We start from the raw sequence: 17,385 nt of genomic DNA on the forward strand, positions 1-17,385 counted from the left end.
TGTGAAAAGTTTTTAGTTATTATCAATAACTAAACTTATTTCCGCTAAAAAATTCAATTGCACAAAAATGTTTTTCGATGTATGTTACTAAATTGGAATTTTTTTTTATAAACTTCACCAACTAATTGGCCATTAATTGGGTTTATTTTGTTATGGTATAGTATAGTAGGTTTGTAGAATGTCTGTTGTTATATGTAGAAAATAACTTTGTCATCCATCCAGAAACTAGGAAGCCAGACAGTGCTTGACCCAGCACCAATCAAGGTCTTCGGGCATACACTATGCCTCACCGTCCTCCTAAATTGGAGTTTTACTATAAATACTTAAAGAAAAACCTATATTAATTAAATAAATTGTATTTTTACAAAGTAATGCTTATGTTCTTATGGAATTTTTAGACATATTCTTAAACTTTTGCATTATATTATTACAAATGTTTATTATTAAAATATATTCTAAATGTACACTACTCTTCACAGAATATAATTAATTTACATTTATTTTACAGGGATACTAATACTGTAAATAAAATTCCAATTGATGTAATTATCACAGGAAATCAAATCAATATAAATTTTTTTAATTGTAAAAAAATAAATGATATTAAAGTAACAGAACCTTTGCTTTATACAGTTGTTCATCAACCTCATGTATTTTTTTCACTTTCTAACACTGCTAATTCTTGTCAGGTATAAATTAAAAATATCGTACTATATAATATATTTGTTTTAAATGTATTTATATTTTATTTTAGGTAATATTTATTGATCTGACAATTTCATTAGCTCCAGAAAATGAAACATACATTGAAATACCAGATTCAAAAATATATTCAGTTCCATTGTTTAAAACTAAATTCAATACTATGGATGAAATTCCTCTAGCATTTTTTACATTAAAAATCTCTCATCCTATTACAATTGATCAATATAAAGTATGTGTTTAATATTCCTTTAGTTAATTTATATATCTATATAATAAATACTTGATTTTTTTTTTTTTTTGTAGGTTGAACTTAATCTAGGAAGAGCCATTTCATTATTATTAAATAAACAAAAAATTGATCACTGTTATAATTTATTAGATCTAATAAAAAAAATATTATATAAAGGTATTTTGCCTTATGAAGAAACTGTTAATTATAACTCTCAAACTGATTCAAAGTAAGTTAATAATTATATTGAATAATTAAATTTAAAAATTATATTCTCTGATTTTACTACTAAGAAAATGTTATACTTGTCTTTGACATCTCTATTTTATCATTGCATAGCATACCAAATTGTATGTTTAAAATATTCCATTTAATTTTATTATTTTTAATATTAAAGTGAATTATAGATAGTATTATTATAGAAATATTAAAATACCCTAAAGTTGCTTCAAATTTAAAATATTAAAAAATCCTAGATAATTTATTCTTACTTTTAAATTTTATAATAGTCAATCCACACTAATATTATTAATAACTGAAAAAAATGGATTATTTTGAACAAAAATTTTGTATGTTTTATGTTATTAAAAAAGATACAACATATATATAATTTCCTTTTAGTAAAAAATTAAGTAGACTATTGTAATTATTAATTGTGTTTATAATTTATATTCAGATCTTGACTTATAAATCAAATTATTTCTATTGATTATTTTATTTGAAATGTTTTCACATGTTAAATAAAGTATAAATATAAAGTTTAACATGCAGGTTATATTGCATGCACTATGAAGAGGGATCGGATGTAAATAACTAATATCACACAAATACTTATTATGTATATTAAAATAATTTTGTTGATTATTTATGTGAATAAAAATGTTTTAAGATCATTGAGAATATATTTTTACATATAAAAAAAAATAATATGTGATAATATTTTTATTAACTATATGTGTTCTAAAAATTCTTTTGTGTGTCATTATGTAATATTATTAATATTTGATTTTTTTCTTATCTCATAAATTATTTTATGATTTCTAGACATGATGAACTTGAAATTCAAAACCAATCTTTTAGAATTGATTCTGTGGTATCTCATTATTCGACTGATGAATTTGATCATCACGTTTATGATGATTCAATTCTTGATTCAACTGAAAATACAGGTCTAATTAGTGAAATAACTAATGAAAATGTAATTAAAATTCCAGCGTTACCAGTTAACGAATATTGTTGGTACTCAAAACCAATAGTTATGAATTTAACAACTCAACAAATATTTGTTCAATTATCTACTGAAAATAATGGTATGCAGTTAACAATTTTAGTTTTTGTCAATTTAATGAAAAATAATTTGTATATTTTAGATAATATTATACTCAGTATTGAAAGTATTCTTTCTAAATTAAATTGTATGTGGAAAAAGCCATCTGAACGGCTGAATGGTGAAATAACATTAAATAGTGTAACAGTATCAGTTGGACATGATTACTCTAACTATAAGACAAATGAATTAATATTACATCCATGGACAATGACTTTAGAAATTGTTTTGTCATCAGATCCTTGGGTCCCTGAATATTTTAGACCAACAAAGCAACTAAAAATATTAACAGATTATATATCATTCCACATATCTCCAGATAATTACAATACATTAAAATTAATATGGACTGAGTTTAAATATCTAATTGAATATAGTAAAAACACTACAAAAAGTCAAAATCAAAGTATGTTCATTATTAAAATTGTCATTTATAACAATTTGTTACTTTAAGATTATGAGTGGACTGGGTAAAAATTATTGGTTTTATAACATATGGTTTTTTTTAATTAGATTTTTGTAAAATAGTTTTTTGAAGCAGTTAAAACTTAATAAAAAATTTCTTTTAGTCTGTAATAAATTCGAATTATTTAATTTTAATATTAATATTTTTTTTAAGGTTCTGAATTAGATGAACAGTTTTATCAAGATGATCTTAGAGCTGGAGCTTTTCAATTTCTTGAAACTATTAATTCTGACTTACCATTGCCTTATCAAATTTTTTTTTCGGAATTTTCATCAAATAACCCACCAAAAATTACATGGCGTTATCCTCAACCTAGAACATTGACAAAAATAGAAATACAGCCAGTTCCTATGGATGTGTGTAATGTTTTAGAATAAATACTAGCTACTCATACTGTTGTATAAACATGAATCTAAACTATAATATTTTCAAGGTGGACATAGACATTAAATTTCATTTACAATGGTATGATGAGATACAGAATTGTTTTAGAGAGCATACTGTTTTCATATTTCCCAAATATGAACCAATGTTATTACGGCTAGAATCATTGCAAACTGTTTCAAACACATGGCGTATAATTATGGATAATTCATGTGCAAATCTTTATCCGCTACAGATAAAGTATTATAAATAATTTGTTTGTTGTGTATATATACATTATAGTAATTTAGTAATTTATTACAGGAGTTTAGTCGGATGCCTTAGAGTTGACTCATATTTTTCACCAAACTTAGTACCACAATTACAATTTTCATTATCAGCATCATCAATTAAGGTAAATTATGTCCATAAAATAAATTTTAAAATGTACTATTTTAATATTTAAAAACTTTTATTAGATAAATATTTCATATCATGTGAAAAAAAAAGCATATTTACCACGGTACGATTGCGTTTCTGACAATCCACCAAGACATAAACTAGTGATTTTTATTTTGGATCAAGTAAATATTGGTTTCAAAATTCAAGAAGGTATTTATTAAACTATTTTACTACAATTATTGTTATTTAGAAATAAAAATAGTTATAATGCAATATTTGATTTATTAAAACTAACAATTAATTTACTAATTACTAACAGAAAAAAATATTTTTAAATAATAGAAAAAATGAAAATTTTACAAACATTAATTACATAGAAAAATAGTTTTTAACCCTGAAAAATAACAAAATACAAGTAAATCTCTTAAAAATGTCTTATACAATTTAACATGATTATTTAAAAATTAGAAGTTAAAACTAGAGTCCTTGTTAGCAAAATACATTCAACAGTCTAGAAAAAGATTATAAAAATAGAAAGTAGCTGAAAAAAGTATAATAAATAAGTAAAGTTTTGTAGTTGATGGCAATTATATTAAATTTTATATTAGTTAAAAGGATAAATAATTCAACTAAACCATGTTAAATAATATTAAAAAATATTATGTTAGTTGTTTGAGGTCTAGGAAACGGTTCAGACTAAACAACTAATTAATAGACATTTTATTATGCAGAGGTAATGAATATTTAGGGAAAAAGTAGTATATTATTTATTTTTTATGTACTATTAATTGTATAAGTAAATAATATACTTATATTTTCACCAGGAGAAATGAACACATCAGCTCAAGCACATATAAGAGTTGAACTATTAAATTATGGAACATTAACACAAATTCCTGTTATAAAATTATTTTGTTTATTTACAAGTCATCACACAACTAAGCCAAGTAAATACTTTAAAAAACATTGTAAAAGTAATATTTGTAACATGTATTTGTTTGTATTATTTTAATAAAAATAGAACCAGATATTCAATACAATATTCAAACTGGAGCGATTGCATGTCAATTTGGACCAAGTATGATTAATTCTTTGATGGCAGCAGTGCAACTATGGGGAAATAATTCTTATTTAATAACCACACCGTATATTATTTGTAATGATACCAATTTTGAAATAATGTAAGTTACTTTTTTTTTAATTTTAGGCTAGATTTTATATTCTTTTGGAGATAAACTTTGATTATCATGCACATATTGTAGTGTAATTTAATTATAAAACGACAAATAAAATTATTTTTACTTTAAACTAACTTACATAGTAAGCAGTTTTTATCAAACAGTATTATAAAATGCAGCTTCTTATAAGTTACCATTTTAAATTTCTTTTTAATTTAGTCATGATTTTTTTTTTTTTTTTTGTAGATTTGGTCAAGCAAGCACCAATGAAGTTATCGCTCTTAATAGCTTACAATCCTATCAATACACATGGCGAGTACCTAGTGAACATCCTCACATAAGATTTAGTGTTGGAAGTGTTGATAAGTAATACTTATAAAAAGTTAACTGCAATTATGTTTTACACTTTTACTAATATTTTATGAATATTTAGTTTGTCTTGGAGTAACGAAATAAGTTTACAACCTGAAGCTTTGATATCTTTAACAGTAAAAAACCATAAAGGAGAACCTTATATCTTAATAGTGTCAATTACAAATATATCACCCTCTCTCATAAAAGTATGTCCTAGTGCAACATAAATATAATTTTTTATTTATAAATGTGTATTATACTAGGTTATTGTGTCCAGCCAATTAAGTATTTTAAATAAAACAAATTATTTGCTGGGTGCTCGATTTACTAAAATCAAACAAGTAGAAGAGCAAAAAGATCATCATAACTTAGTTTTGCATACTTTATCTGTTGCTCCTGAAAATAATTCGCCATCAATAATGTTATACAATGGACTTAAAGTTACTTTAAAATTATGTTTTCATACTCCTAATCATGAAGGTCCTTGGTCTGGTCCTATTCCACTACATACTGTTGAATTGGTTAATGGAAATCAAAACTCTTGGCTTGTCAAAAGTATGTGTCTGCTTAAAAAAAACTGATGAATAAATTAATGAAAATAATAATTTTTCAACAGTTCCAATGAAAGACAATATGAAGAAATATCGCAGTATCTGGTGTCGTTTGATTATAGAAAATATTAATAAAATACCTCGTTTATTGGTATGATATAAAATTATAAATTTTATTTCATGTTATTAAATAATTGATTATTACATTTTAACATTTCTAGATTTTATTAATGCCAATGTATGTTGTTCGTTCATATTTGCCATATAGTACTTTAATAAACTTTGAATTAGTTGATAATAAATTAGAACGTAATACCATTATAGAAGTTAAATCTGCTATGACATTAAATGAGATACAACATATTGATTTGCCTGGCACTATGAAAGATGTTTACAATTTAACTATCAAATTAAAGTTAGTCAATCATTAAACCATATTATTATTTATAATTATATTTTGTTTAATTAATTCAGATAAAAATATTTTTTTAACAATAAAAATTTTAATAATTTTAGTGAGGAGTCTTCGGCGTCTTCTCCACCAGTATCTATAACATATTATATGAATATTGACATTCCAGAGTTATTTAATAATAATTATTTTACCATTGAAGATCTTCTTAATGGAAAATACACTATAATGGATTCTGATCTTCAATGGCCATTTATTGGTAAACAATATTCAAATATTAAATGGAAACAATGTGAATTGCCAGACACTGAAACTACTGTTAAAGTAAAATTTATATTATAAGTACTTGATTAATAACTCCTTGATTAACAATTAAAATATAATGTATTTGCTTATATATTTTAATTCTAACTACATTAGAAAAAAAAAATACCTCAATCAATTAATTATAAATCTACTAAAATTTAGGTTCAACATTATGGACATCTTGATCACAGTAATGGTTTAAGTCGTGTAATTGTTGTACAACCTTGGGCATTAATAGTCAATACATCGAGTCAAATCATAACATTGTGCAATTCAACTGATGTCCTTTGTAACATAGATGACTTTTGTGTTGTAGCACCTCCTGTTATCGAAGTAAGATTTTTTAAGAAATTGTTACTTTTATAGATTATAATTTATTGCATTATTATGTATATAATTCAATATTACAAAGAATTTCATCGAATGATTTTATTTTTTATTTGATGATCTTTCCTAACCATTTAATTTATTAAAATAAGTTATATTTACATTTCTAACTCATTCAATGAACAATATTAAATTACATTTCCGTGTAATGAGTATTAATAATTAATTTTTAAACCTGTTTCATGTTTAGAATACATTTTATATTGATTTAAATATTGATAATACCACTTATCGATCACAACCCCTTCAACTATCTAATAGTCAGTCATTCTATATGCCGCCAGTAAATGGATTAATTCCTTTAAAGGGCCATACATCTGTTGTCATAAACTGTGAGAATCATGTAAGTTTACTAACACTATTTATTTATACCCAAATATATAATATGTGCAAATTTAAATTAGATTGGTTATTTAAATGTTTGCTCTTTGGAACATAATAATATGAGAGTTATTCATATTCAAAGCTTATACATAGCTACAAATCATAGTTCAATTGATCTAAAAGTATTAGCAGTTTGTGCTGATCCATCTTCTGGTATCTTAGATATTCCAGAAAATATTGAAGAGGTTTCTGTTGATTTACCTAAAAATTTAAATGATCTGTAAGTTTTTAAACTTTTTATTTAATACCAATAAATAATAATATTATAAGTTTCAAATTTGCTTTGAATATAATATTTTTGTTTTAATAAGATATATTTTTGAGAATTTGTCTATAGATTAATTAAATATTGTGCATTATAATGTAAATATATATGGTATGTGTAGGTATACATTAATATATTTTATAGGTTAACCTTAATTTTTAATTTATAGGTAGTATATATTATATAGTATTAATTTTTATCATTACATAAAATAGTTAATTCATTACAAGCTAACTTGTAGTTACTAATTAATCTATGTATGATTAAATAATGTATATATATGTACTATATATACAATTAAATCTAAAATTATCAGTCTTTATTTTGATTGAATACGCTTACTTAAAATGTTAATTTTCAAATCTAAATTAATATGTATATTTTTATTCATTATAGGGGTAAACAATTAGCCTTGTGGACATTAATTGGTAAAGAATCATCTAATGAAGATTTGGTGCAATATTTTATACTAAGTTCAAATGGTAATATTAGTTGTCCTATCAAACTAACTGAAGTTGTGAAAGAAGAACGTCCATGGCCAGTTTTATTTTCAAGCTGTGATTCAAATCCACTAATTTGTGTTACATTACAAGAATTAGATAACCAATATTTCTTTACAGTATATAATCAACCATATCCACAATTTATTCTTTACAATTATTGTCCAGTATCATTAACTCTTGCCCTTTGTAAGAAATCTAAGTCTAAATCTAAATCTAAAGAACCAATGCCATTTTCAAAAGATTGGAATTGGACGTATAGGATATCTTCAGAAAAAAATGCATATATATCATTTCCATACTCAGTACCAAGCAAACAGATACCTAGAGTATTGATTGGAATTGATAAAAAACCTTTTAAAGGTAAGTTACTAAATATAAAATGGAAAAAAAAAAAAATTTATTCACATATTTATTCATTTATTAGGTTGGTTTGCAAGTATAGAGTTGAGTGTTTGTGAAAGCAGATTAGTACCAGTGCCTGGTCAAACGAATGATATAAAAGTTTTGATAAAAAAAAGAGCATTTACATTAGATGTAATTTTCAAACCAGCTGCACAGTTTGAATTCTCAGCTAATGAAGTGAGATTAAGACTAGCTAAAAGTGACCAATTTAAAGGTAAAAAAAATTAAATTAAATTGAACTGTACTTTGTTTATAAAATTTTTAATTATTCTAGGTACTTTATCATTAAATAATGAAGTACTGAATAATGTGAATCTAGAATATGCTCAAGCTCCTATAAGTTCCTTACAAAAGATGAGTTCTTCGCCAATTAACAGTAATTATTGTTTTCTCGTTATAAAATGTTATATTATATATATTATATATAATTCATTTATTAAGATTATATTTAATCAATCAAATTATTATAATTTTCTTAGAGGTTTGGCCTTCAATAAAATGTCATATTCATACATTTATACTCATTTTATTTATTGATGACATTGGATTCAGTTCAAAAGCTGTAGTTTCAATGACATTAGATAATATTACAGCAACTTTAGATGGAAATGAGGTAAATACCTACAATATAAATCTTTAATCATATATTATATAGTTTACATTGATACATGATTACCACATTTTCTTTTATTTTTTTATATTAGCTTTATGAAAAACAGTAAAATACAACATTTCCTCCCTTTCACGGCTTAAGTTATATTATTGTAGTATAATTAATAACAGTTTAAATGTATGGATTAAGTTCATAGGTGTAATTATTTCTTTAAGTTAGGGGGGGGGGGCTGGAGTCCCCTAAAAATGTTTTATAGAAAAATAAAGTATCTATGGAAAAAAATCTTGTAGGCAAAAATAAAGTTAATACTAATATGTTTATAGACACATACATTTACTCAAAAATTCTGGAGAGGCTTTAAGAAATTCTGGGAGGCTTCACCCCTCCCCTAGTTACGCTTATGATTATGTCTATTCAATGATGTATATAAGAGTGAGTTTAAGATATATGACACCCCCTTTAATATGTGCTGTATATAAATTATTTTGTAATCGAGTATAAAACATTAATATCATTTATGTGATTTTTTCCATGTATATATAAATATCTTGATTGGCTGATTGTTTTTATTTGTTAATTTATTATTGTTTTTTTTTTACACCATGACTATATTTTAAATTCTAATAATATAATTTATATTAGTCTATATTCTGATGACACTTCCCTTAAAATATCCTAAATATGCCACTAGGTCTATTAGGTCAACATAATTTATAATTAAAAAAAAAAAACCTTAAATATATAAAGCCTACATATTATTATTGATATGGTATTAATTATAAAAGTTAAATTTATTTTAGGAAAATTTAAAAGAAGAAATGAACCTTATAATTTCAATAAATAACATTCAAATTGATAATAATGCATTTAGTGATGGGCATTACGATTTTCCTGTGATACTCGTAAAACAAAAGAAAAGTTTTGAAGAAGTTTATTGTGACACAAATTTCTTGAAACCATTGTCAACTGTAATCAATGATTTAAGACTTTTAGATTCTGCTATTATTATAAAATTGACATTAGATAAATCCTATTATTTAACACCAGGTATTTATAAATCATAGTATAAATATAATTATTGCTTTTTATGCATTGTGAATAACAAAGATACATTAATGTGTTGTTTAAACTGATTTAATGACTTTTTTGTTATTTGTTTTAGTTATTTTGGATCTAGAAGTAACATTATTTACTTTTGAAGCATTTATTGAAGATCGTTATTGTTATTATTTATTGGAAATATTGAAAAATTTTAAATCAACTATATCTACTACAGAAGAACATAATCTTGATATGAATGAATTCATTCCACTTAATTACTTGGTACTAGCACATTCCCAAGAATTTCGAAATCCATTAGTATTTAGAACATTTACTATAAAACCATTCAAAGTGATGATAAGCTTACACACATCAACAACATTCTATGTGGCTCTTGACCGATCTCCTTTAGATTTTACAGAGTTTTCAAAAACAGATTTAATTACTTCTTATTATCAACTCGGTCGAAGTTTGTCATTGCACTATTTTTTAAATGCAATATACGGTACTGGATGGGCATTGGGTTCATTAGAATTCTGGGGCTCTCCTGGTGGTTTAGCACGATCTGTTGGAACTGGCTTGTATGATTTTGTAACTTTGTCTGCCCAAGGCATGACTGAAGGACCAAAAGAATTTTTTGTTGGTGTCTTAAGTGGATCTGCATCATTAGTTAAGCATGTTACAACAGGAGCATTATCATCAGTAACAAAATTTGCATCTAGTTGGTCGAGAACATTCAACCGATTAACTTTAGAAGCTGAAGATTTGGAACAAATCGAAGAGATTAGACGTTTACGGCCACAGAATTTATCACAAGGAATTATACAAGGTCTTAGTGAATTTGGAATTAGTTTGTTGGGAGCGGTTGGGGGATTAGTAAATCATCCAATACAATATGCAATTCAAGAAGGCTCTGAAAGAAGAAGGGGATTTGTCAATACTGTAGCTATAGGATTAGTTGAAGCTATAACAAAACCAATTAGTGGAGCTGCAGAATTAGTAGCAATGACAGGAGAAGGTTTCTTAGCAGGCGTAGGCTGGATTAAAAGTCCTCAGGTAAACCATAATAATATATACTAATTCATTTTTTATTTTAATTTTTCATTTGTATAAATTCATTTTTGTGAACAAAGAAACAAAATAATAAGTGAGTTAGCAGATATGAGAATTCTTTGATGGATATGTAATATGTGGAGTAACTAAGGAGGATACAACACATTTATTAGGAATAGTATAAAAGTGGCACCATTTTTAGACAAAATGAGGGAAAATGAGCTAATATTTAGGTCATATTATGAAAAGAGCTATGGAAATGAATATAGAAGAAAAGTAAAAGAATATGACCTATAAATATATAAATAAACAGCATAAAGAACTAGAGAAGAATATAAAAATAGTGGCTGTTAAATAATGAGTAGAAGATAGAGTTCTATGAAGATATAAGACAAAAGTGGCTACAAAATATAGTTGAGAGCGAAAAGCAAAAAAGAAAATTAATTTAATTTTGTTATGACAAGAAAAGCAAAGATTTTAAATAAATTTTATTTTATGTATCTGACATTATTATTTTTATTTAGTTACGTTCAAGTCTTAGCAACACTGAAATAGGATTTGGCATGTCAGAACTCAGATCTTCTTGGTTAATATTAAACAAATATTTAAGCACATCAGAGCAAGTTCTATTGACTTGTGATGCAACTATGGATAATTTAGACCAAGAACTTAAGGTGTCAGAATTAACGTTGGTCTTGACAAATAGATTTTTGTATTTAATTAAAGATCCAAATTGTATGATTCCAAATGTACTACGCTTACCAATAGCTCAAATTGTTACTCCCTGTCTACGACACCGTGATCCTTCACTGATTACAATAACTATTTGTATGACAACACAGGTAATAACAACATTTTCAAAAACCTTATAGTTTATAAACAATTTATATTTATTTAACAGAATGATACAGCATATTCTCGAGTTGCTGATTATGTACGTAAATCACAAAGTTTTTTAAATATGGAATCAAATACTGAATCAGATAATCCAGATCAAACACATAAATTGTTGGTCAGTCCACAGATACGGAATCACGTATTAAATTTAATTGAATTCCTTAAAAGACATATTCAGAGTAAGGGATATGCAGTGATATAATATTCCTACCTATTTTTTTTATAAGTATTAACCAAAATGTTTTGTGCAATATATTATGTGCATTTTAAAAAGTCTGTGATAACTACAGTATAATTTTTAATATATCTATGAATATTATAATTTAAATTTAAAACGGAATTATTTTATTTAAAAAAAATTATCTTATTTTTAATTAAAGTATCATAATATTATTATTGTGTCGGAAACCAAGGTATGTTTGTATATATATTATCCAAAGACTAATTTTTTCAAGCATTAAAATGTTTATATTTTAATTAGTTGTTACATAATGTTTTTATAACCAATACAGTATAAACAAAAATAAATAAATTAAATGCTCAATGGATTAGTTACATATCCACTGTAATCTATATTGCTTTTATTTAGGAATGTTTAATTCTATGGTTCAATCATAAACAAATACAAGCAAATAATTAGTTATTAAAATTAAAAATACTAAAAATATTTAGAGTATTAACAAATATTTGTATATTTTTATTAGTAAAGATACTATAAACAAAATATGTATAATGGATAAGTATCCTTAGTATCCTAAGCTGGTGTGTGAACAATGAATTGTCAATTGTTAATCAGTAAAAAATCGTTATCTATATGTAAACTTATATTTTTATACTAATAATATTTTAATATGATGGCTTGAAAACTTACAGTTAGTTCATTAGCCTGCCTTAAAAATTTGATTTAACTCAAAAGTTTGAATTTTCAAATATTATTAATAGAGGTTGGGACTTATAGCACTTAAAATCATTAAAATAAGGTTTAAAAACATGATTATAAACACTCAAATAAGTATTTAAAAAACTTAAATTTGAGCAAAAATATTAAATAAAAAAAAAAAACTTTCTTTTTACATGATAAAACTAGTCATAATTTATAACTGTGCTAAAAATAATTTAATTAAATATCATAAAAAATATAAAAAAAAAAAAAAAATGATTAGGAAAACTTGCCAACTAAAAAATTAAAATAATAAAAAAATTTATATTATAAAAATCAAACTTCACTTTCGAGACATTTTGCCTTATTATTGTTTATTCTATCATAAACGAAATTGCAGAAAAACTGGAAATAAGCATATTTTTGAAAAATCGTTAAAAAAAGTAAAACAAAGCACTTTCAAGTTTCATAATTGAACGTATTGTAACATGATATACACTTCCATACCACTCTGCTACATTTTAAGTCAATCCATAAAAATAAGCAAATACTTTAAATATCAAGCCCTGATTGTTACATAAATAATTTTAAAAATATATATATAGTGCCGGACTTTGTTTTTTCTACATCTTACGCACACAGAAGAAATTATAGGTTATTTACGTTTTATAAAGGTACCTATTCTTATTACAATAATGTGTACTAAATGGATTAACTCCGGGTCGGGAGATTTAATCTGAGATAAGCCTCTTTATTTTTTCATTCGTTCGCGCTTAGTAAATAATGTTTATTTTAATAAGATAATAATTATTTTATTTTCGGATGTGTATCGGATGTACCTAACTAATATTTTAAAATTCAAATCGAAATTATTTACCGAAATATTTTAACATTATACATATATGTTTATTGTACTCCGTGTGTTGTGTACAGATTGCATATTTCATAATGTAAAAATAAAAATTATATAAATTATATTCATTTGACATTAATTTTAACTTGACTGGATTTTGGGTTGTAAATAACAATATCGGGTTTAGTTTAATCTAACCTTGCTAAATATTTTGGGGATATCTGTTAAGAATTGTTGTAAAAATTATATTGAAAAATATTTTATGGTTTTCTATTATATATTGGGGTGAATTATATTAATAGATACTTAGATATTCTATTTTCTATTATAAATTTGCATTCTTTAGTAATTGAAACTTGAATATCAAGATTATTATGAAGATAGCTAAGAATATTCATTGATTAGAGCTTTTTTGACTTCAGTAAAGTCGGCCAATCGCGTGCATGAGCGCCTGATATCGCAAGCATTGCCGGATTTAGAACAGGTGCTGCTCTAGGCCCTTTTAAATATGCCACCCTCTCCCCCCCAAATATAATATTTATTTCTCAAATTCATGGATTTACTTTTATGTTCTTTAAATATATATATTAAATATTATATAATATTAATTAACGCTGTTACATAAATGCATAAAATATTAATATGATTTTTTTTCCATTTCTTACAAAATTTACCTATAGGTCTGGGCCTCACGGGTCTAGGCGTAAATCCGGCCCTAATCACAAGTATGCTCTAAAAATTCAAATCTTAGAAGAAATAAGGAATTTACGGATGATAATTTTAAATAATTTTAAATATTATATGTATACATTTAAACTTAATTATATTTGTAAAAATTATTAAAGCGGTTTAAAGAGTAGATACCATTTTCATTGTTTACAAAAAGTATCTGTACGACTGTACACCTACTTTAGCGAGATATATCAATAAATCATAGCTCATAGTAATAATCAGAGCTCGAGGCTTAATGCATTTGCATATTTGTTCGGAAAAAAATAGGGGAAATCGAATTCAATACATATTTCAATATTTAATTTGCAATATAAGGATTTGCATTTCAGTTACAGTTTTAAAGTTCAGATTTTCTAAAAAAAAAAAAAAACTATGAAGAAACTAAGGAAGTGCTTTATTAAAGCTTTTGTGGGATGTTGCACGGGGCTTATCCGCAAACAGACCAAAGCTGAAAAAGAACACAAATCGGCTGAGGAGGAACATTAGGACCGATGAAATTTGTTGAGGCACAGAGCAAGTATGAAGAAAAATTGAGTCAAACGGAAATTTTGCAGAACAGCACCGTCGGCGTCTGCGTCAGTTGTGACAAAGCGTCAGAATACGAAGAGAAAATATGTCAGACTGGAGATGTGGACAGCTGCGGCGACAGTGGCAGGCCCGAGTTGTACAGCGACGACCACGACGTGATGGTCGGCCACGAAGTGGTCGGAAGGTATTACACAGCGCTGTACGACTCGCCGGAAGACGTGTGGCGGTTGTACTCGGAGGTCGCACAGTACTCGCAGCAAGTGAACGCGAACGGCCCGCTAACCGTGGTCACGGGCTGGCCACAGTTTCGCGAGCTGTTCGCAGCTGCGGGGGCGAGCGGCAACATCGGATACGGCCACGGCTACGGCCAACCTGTGGTCGTCAAATCGATGTACGTTCAGTCGCGGACGTCTTTGGGCGGTTGGTCGGTGGACGCGACCACCGCGCGTGAACGCGGAAGTGGACTGTGCCGGCGCCCGGACCGGCCACGCCGCCGCCGCCCGCCAGCCACGGTGGACCAACCGCCCGCAGCCGCCGAACGACCACTAGCTGTTCGTCGGACACGTGTTGACGTCCACAACATCTGAGCACGTATATCCCAAACGTTTGCTCGATATGATGGCACTGTATTAAACGTCCGCGTCAAAAGCGGCTATGACCGGACCGATAATCGAACTGAATATGGTTTTGTGATGTTCAGTGGGCCCGAAGGCGTTGAGACTGCGCTGCAGGCCAGTAGGTACACCAATCGAGCTGATGAACGGCAACTTGGTTAACGTTCACCGTCCCAAACGCCGGTGACGCCGCAGTAATTTGAAATATTATTACCGAAACCCTTCCCAAGTTTTTCAAAAGAAAAAAATCAATTATTTATCATTATTATTAACATTATGACATTCTCTTCAAACAATTATAAAAATTATAAAATTAAGTTTTTACTGTTGTTTTTATTTATAATATACAGTATGGACAATGGACGATGTTTTGCGAATCATCATATTTACAAGTCAGTATATATAATTTCTAATCGTCCTGACTAACGACGTGCGTTGCGCATGATCACGTTTATGATAATATTATGTTACATCGCTAACTATATTTTTACATTTTTCTATGTTAATATTTTTGATATTTTTATAATATGTTGCAATTTTTAGAATAAATTATTATAAACGTATAACACTAATTTATTTATATTTCATGGTTTTATGTATGCTAAGTGTAACCTATTTTTGAGACGAACGAGGTAATCAAGTGATCTCCATTCTCAAGCTAAATACGTATACATTTTGTCCATTTTGAGGACTAAATTGTAGAATGATATTTTCACGCATGAATACATTTGAATTTTATTATTTAACTCTGGTATAAAATATTAAAAAACAATTTAACAATTTTATTATGTACCTACTTAGTTGTATAACAAGCAAAATGACAAAAGATTGAATATAATATAATCAAATACTGTACCTACTTACTCAAATTCATGTAGGTACATTTAATAGGTACCTATAAAACCATGAAATAATAATCTAATTCTTATAAACCTTAAAGATTTATAAATTATAATATTTGTAAAACTAAAATATCACATTTATTTATAAAATTAATACATGAAAATCTTTTTTTGTGAATTTATATAAAACATAAAGTAGACATTAGAATCCCAAAAACTTAAAAATATTCTATAGTATCTTATTACTTCCTTAGAAATGAATAATGATCTAAGTTTTTTTACTCGATCTTACAATTTCAAAGAGTATATTAAATGCAAAAATACATAAATACCTACTTAAACACCCACTATTCCATTAGTGATGCTAATATTTTACAAAAGTTTCATGTTAGAATCAAAAATAATTGAATAGAAACTATAGAAAAGTATAATTTAAGTTCTTATTATGTACCTATATGGTTAACGAGATATCATTATTAACTTATTTTTAGGAAAATTAGACTTCTCGAAGTATAGTAAAATTACACTTTACTACTAAATTTATTCTAAGTATAAATTAAAAAAAAAGAATTAAATGTTGAATATTCCAAACATAACACAATTTAGCATTTTAATATAATCTTCAATAAATATAAATATAATTACAATAACACCTAATGTGTGTATTATTGTATTAAATAATATGATAGTAATAAAACGTTAATTATAAAATTGAATAAAATTCTATGAAATGTTATTGTTTAAAGCTTCACACCAAGACATTTCTATAACTTGAGAAAAAAAAATTTTTTGCAGTAAGTGTAAATAGTATAAAATTTTAGATGAAAATTAAGTTTAATTTTAAGTTAAAATTATGTTTTATATATTATATATACTACATAGTAATATATTTTTATGTATTATCGTGTGTATTAATATTTAGTAAAAATGAGTAATAGACATATTTGAATTTATAAAACAATAATAAAATATTTCAATAACAAAAGCATGGTTTAATATTCAACAATCATCACGAATTCTCTGAATATGGTGGTAAACAAATTTTAAAACTGCAATAATCAAAGAAAGTACACTATAAAGAGGCCGTAAAAAATGTAA

At 26.1% G+C, this 17,385-nt stretch overlaps 1 protein-coding gene across 1 annotated transcript in view; it reads left to right on the forward strand.

Annotated features, from left to right (window-relative positions):
* The window catches only part of LOC112600207 (vacuolar protein sorting-associated protein 13B), a 24,465-nt gene extending 12,293 nt beyond the window's left edge, over nt 1-12,172 (forward strand). Inside the window, exons 26-53 of the mRNA XM_025347385.1 lie at nt 509-689; nt 755-934; nt 1,009-1,163; nt 1,979-2,244; nt 2,305-2,667; nt 2,881-3,083; nt 3,161-3,351; nt 3,415-3,505; nt 3,570-3,702; nt 4,317-4,439; nt 4,514-4,673; nt 4,917-5,036; nt 5,104-5,230; nt 5,288-5,579; nt 5,641-5,726; nt 5,797-5,990; nt 6,092-6,311; nt 6,456-6,626; nt 6,871-7,023; nt 7,085-7,284; nt 7,726-8,192; nt 8,257-8,448; nt 8,509-8,610; nt 8,714-8,847; nt 9,648-9,894; nt 10,010-10,944; nt 11,466-11,783; nt 11,843-12,172. Coding sequence (XP_025203170.1) covers nt 509-689; nt 755-934; nt 1,009-1,163; nt 1,979-2,244; nt 2,305-2,667; nt 2,881-3,083; nt 3,161-3,351; nt 3,415-3,505; nt 3,570-3,702; nt 4,317-4,439; nt 4,514-4,673; nt 4,917-5,036; nt 5,104-5,230; nt 5,288-5,579; nt 5,641-5,726; nt 5,797-5,990; nt 6,092-6,311; nt 6,456-6,626; nt 6,871-7,023; nt 7,085-7,284; nt 7,726-8,192; nt 8,257-8,448; nt 8,509-8,610; nt 8,714-8,847; nt 9,648-9,894; nt 10,010-10,944; nt 11,466-11,783; nt 11,843-12,040 — 6,202 coding nt within the window. The 3' untranslated portion in view covers nt 12,041-12,172. The remainder of the gene's footprint in view (nt 1-508; nt 690-754; nt 935-1,008; nt 1,164-1,978; nt 2,245-2,304; nt 2,668-2,880; nt 3,084-3,160; nt 3,352-3,414; nt 3,506-3,569; nt 3,703-4,316; nt 4,440-4,513; nt 4,674-4,916; nt 5,037-5,103; nt 5,231-5,287; nt 5,580-5,640; nt 5,727-5,796; nt 5,991-6,091; nt 6,312-6,455; nt 6,627-6,870; nt 7,024-7,084; nt 7,285-7,725; nt 8,193-8,256; nt 8,449-8,508; nt 8,611-8,713; nt 8,848-9,647; nt 9,895-10,009; nt 10,945-11,465; nt 11,784-11,842) is intronic.
* Nucleotides 12,173-17,385: the final 5,213 nt, after the last annotated feature.

This window comes from Melanaphis sacchari, unplaced genomic scaffold (assembly GCF_002803265.2).
Source record: "Melanaphis sacchari strain LSU unplaced genomic scaffold, SCAv2.0 Contig61_pilon_pilon, whole genome shotgun sequence".
In the NCBI taxonomy this organism is placed as follows: domain Eukaryota; kingdom Metazoa; phylum Arthropoda; class Insecta; order Hemiptera; family Aphididae; genus Melanaphis; species Melanaphis sacchari.